The sequence below is a fragment of the Argiope bruennichi genome, chromosome 9, assembly GCF_947563725.1.
Source record: "Argiope bruennichi chromosome 9, qqArgBrue1.1, whole genome shotgun sequence".
NCBI lineage: Eukaryota > Metazoa > Arthropoda > Arachnida > Araneae > Araneidae > Argiope > Argiope bruennichi.
The window spans coordinates 18906771-18910710 of NC_079159.1; the positions used below are offsets into that span (position 1 = coordinate 18906771).

Here is a 3940-nt window from a genome sequence, read left to right on the forward strand (position 1 = left end):
TAGATTTTTTATTAAAATTATATTGATTGCAAATATAGAGAAAATGTGCTATAAGATCATTAGGAAATTTGCATCAAAAGAGACTTTAGATAAGCATTGTTTCAAATCATGTATAATATAGAGTCTAAACATAAGTATGTGTGACCAAAATTGTGTGAATCTTTGAATTTTCAAATAAAATATTTTTCATGTACATTAGAAAAAACTTTTATAAAATATCCAACATTTTCTTTTATACTGACGAATTTCTTCATTCTATTTTTGAAATATTTTATACCTTGTCTGTTATCTTTTAATATCTCAAAATTTTCTTTTACGTGACAAAAATTTTAAATCCATCAGTACTAATTAGGTGTTATTGCTTACATAAAATTTTCTAATTTTATTATCTTTTTAATTTTTTGGTCTTATGAAAGAAAAATAAATTGTTATTCAGATATTAAATCTTATGTAGAAAAATATATTCTATTATTATACAAAACGCCATTATTCTATTAAAAAAAGTTTTGCTTACCAATGCCACTTTTATAACCCGTTCATTTTTAATTGATTTGCATAATTCTTTAACCATTGTTCATTATAATCTTGGTACATGCGCATTCCCAAAATTAGTTATTCATTATTTATTTTCACTCTTCAAATATTCAACAGTAAAAGGAATCAATATTTTTTTCACGTGTGTTATAAAATGTTTATAATTCGTTTTTAAATGCTCTTATCTGACTAACTAAAACTTTGGAAAAGTATAGTTTTTCATATAAATGCACAAAAATGTAAAAAGGCTAGGAAAACAGTTATTGGCAATGATCACATTTCATATCATAAACTAAAATACTGAGTCTATTTTTCCAGATACCTGAACATATCAATAAAATTATATTTTGTAAGCTTCCTAGATTGCAATATCATACTTCAATCATACAATATATAGTTGAAGCAAATATATAGATTAGCACTAGAAATCAACAATAATTAGTTCAATAAAACATATAAAATTTAAAATCTACAGAAGTTAATTAATCAATGTACATAATATCCATTTATAAACTTAACATATCTCCAAATTTTAAAGGTTAAAAACTATTTAAAAAATTTTCTTATTATTAAACTATTTTTTAAACTTTTCTCCCATACAGAGTTTAAATAATTTATAACTCCCTTATAGAGTATAATATAATTTAATTGAAATCATTGAAATTAATTGTGGTAAAGTAGCATGACATAAATAATTTCACAAAGTAGAAAAAAATAGAAAATAAATACTTTTTGCATGATATCCTACTTCCGCTTCTTGAAACAACTGCCTTTCTAGCCTAAAGTGGGAGATACTAGTTAAATGCTTGACTAAATCTGACATTCCTTTCAAGAAAACCGGTGCGATATTGACCTAATGTTTTATTACACTACGCTATTGACCTTAAAACCTGTAAGTGAGGTCATTTGTGCTATGGAATTTTGCTTAAACCCTGAGCATATAAATAACGCCAACATTTACGATTTCAAATACAGCGAGACCAAAGGAATCGAAGCAATTCTACAAGCCTTACTTCCTCAGAAGAAGTGTATAATAGAAAGAACATAATGATTGGAAAGGTAATAAAGAATATTTTAAATATTTATAATAAAAAATATGTCTGATGTAAGTAAAAAATTTTAAAATCTATAAAAGTAATATGGTGGTTGCTTTATGTATGTAAATACATAACAGCAGTTACAAGCTACAGTACATAAAGCCATGCGAATGCATTTCGGCATTGATTGAAGTTTTAATGTTTGATTAATTAATTATTATTTAATGGAATACAATTATTTAAATAATTAACTTAATGAAAAATGTTAAGACGTTATTACTGAAAACTACTAATTTTTAATTGATTTAAGAAAAAATTGAACCTTAAAAAGAATTTTATAATTATTATTTTTACAGAATTAGTTATGAATTGAAAAGTATTTTGCATTTATGCTTCAAAAAAAAATGAAAGTGTAAGGTTAAAATATATGACCATAAATGCTTTTAACTTTTGATTTTATTTATGGGAAAATTTTAATAGCCCATTTATTTCGATAATTTTTATTTATTCTTAAATTAGATAATTTTTTATTTATTTTAAAATTTTAGGTAAACAAAAAAATATCATTGTAGCAAAATGTCTGTAGCTATACTTTTAACATTCCTAAAATGACTAATAAAAAAGAAGAAAGACATTTATTTCTACATCTGTGAGATAAATCGATAGAAAGTCAAAAGTATTTCCTATAATACAATCAATTTCAAACTACTAAATAAATAAAATAAATAAAGAACAGTTGGTGCCTAGTTTCGAGTAATACATGTTCAAGTAACTTTTAAAATATAAAATGTAAAAAAGGAAAAAAATAAACTTTTAATTTTATGCGCTTAGTAAACTAATTAGAATAGAAAATTTTCTTAATCTGCAATTTTAAAAGTTATAAATGGCAATTTCATTTAACCCAAAATATTTCTTTTTCAGGTCCTGATTCTTGCAGCTCTCAGCGTAGTTGCCTATGCTAGTCATCATGAGGAGGTAAGATATTGATTCAATTTACTAATTTTAAATTATTATTATGAGATTTATTCGCATATTAAATACATTTAAAAACTTTATTATTTTTAAACACATTCCATAATTTTTCAAATCTTATTTGTGTTTCAATCCTCACTTAATGCATTTCATGAAAACGTGATATTTTAGAAAATAATATATTAATCTATGTTTCATGTTTGTAGCACCGTCATCACCATCCACAGCCCTACAAATTTGGGTACGAAATCAAAGACCACCATGGATCTCAACATAGACACGAACACGGTGACGGCCATGGACACGTTCAAGGAAGCTATGGCTTCACTGACCACAGAGGTATCCACAGAGAAGTCCACTACGTAGCTGACAAGCAGGGATTCAGAGCCACTGTGAAGACCAACGAGCCAGGAACTGCCAATCAGGATCCTGCTCACGTTAAGCTTCATTCTGATGCTCATCATGTTCATCATCATCATGAGCCTCATCATCACAAGGAGCACCATCATCACGGTAATCAACATCATGGGCATGCTCAAGTGTATCATCACCAACATCATCAGGGCCATGTTCAGCACCATGGACGCCACCATGGTTAATTCATATAAATATTCGTTTTTAAAATATTGAATGGAAATGGTTTTTACTGATAATTTATATTAGCTGCCAAATAATTTTTTTTTATTGTGTACAAAATGTACTGCAAGAATTTCATATCATGAATAAAATATCTCTTATAATAATTGATTTTGTTAAATTGATCGTAAATTGATTGTACAAACATTAAAGGAAGTAACAGTCGGGGAAGAATTAGAAAGAAGTCTCACTACATTTGAGTTCATGGAATAATTTAATAGTAATATAGTAATTTTATCGTAATGAATAATAATTTTATAGTAAAATAGTAATGACCAAGATAGTATCATATTACAATTGATTTTTAATAAATATTAGGAAAATTGTTATTTTACCGATTTACTAAGAAAATATAAATAAAGCATTTAGATTATCTTGCTTATATTGTAAAGAATGTCCTTTATATCTAAATGAATTATAACTCTTTAATGCCATAATATATTATTCATAAATTAAAATAACATAAGAATTGTATAGTTTTACTGATGCTGATAATAATTATAGACATACCTAAAAACAAGCATTGCAAAATTATTTGAATATTTGCAATGTGTTTCCGAAAGTGCGTTTTATATAATATATATATATATATATATATATATATATATATATATATATATATATATATATATATATATATATATATATATATATATATATATATATATAATCTTGCTAATTTTTTTCTCTATATTAGAAATTATACAGAGAAATAATCACTTCTAAGCACTGTTATACAATAAAATTATTCTTCGCTATTT

The 3940-nt window shown here is 25.2% G+C and overlaps 1 protein-coding gene across 1 annotated transcript; it reads left to right on the forward strand.

Annotated features, from left to right (window-relative positions):
• Window positions 1-1581: 1581 nt before the first annotated feature.
• Window positions 1582-3142, forward strand: LOC129984874 (histidine-rich glycoprotein-like). Its single transcript, XM_056094832.1, has 3 exons — window positions 1582-1593; window positions 2493-2546; window positions 2750-3142. The coding sequence occupies exons 1-3, from the start codon at window positions 1582-1584 to the stop codon at window positions 3140-3142; spliced, it is 459 nt and encodes a 152-aa protein (XP_055950807.1).
• The last annotated feature ends 798 nt before the right edge of the window (window positions 3143-3940 follow it).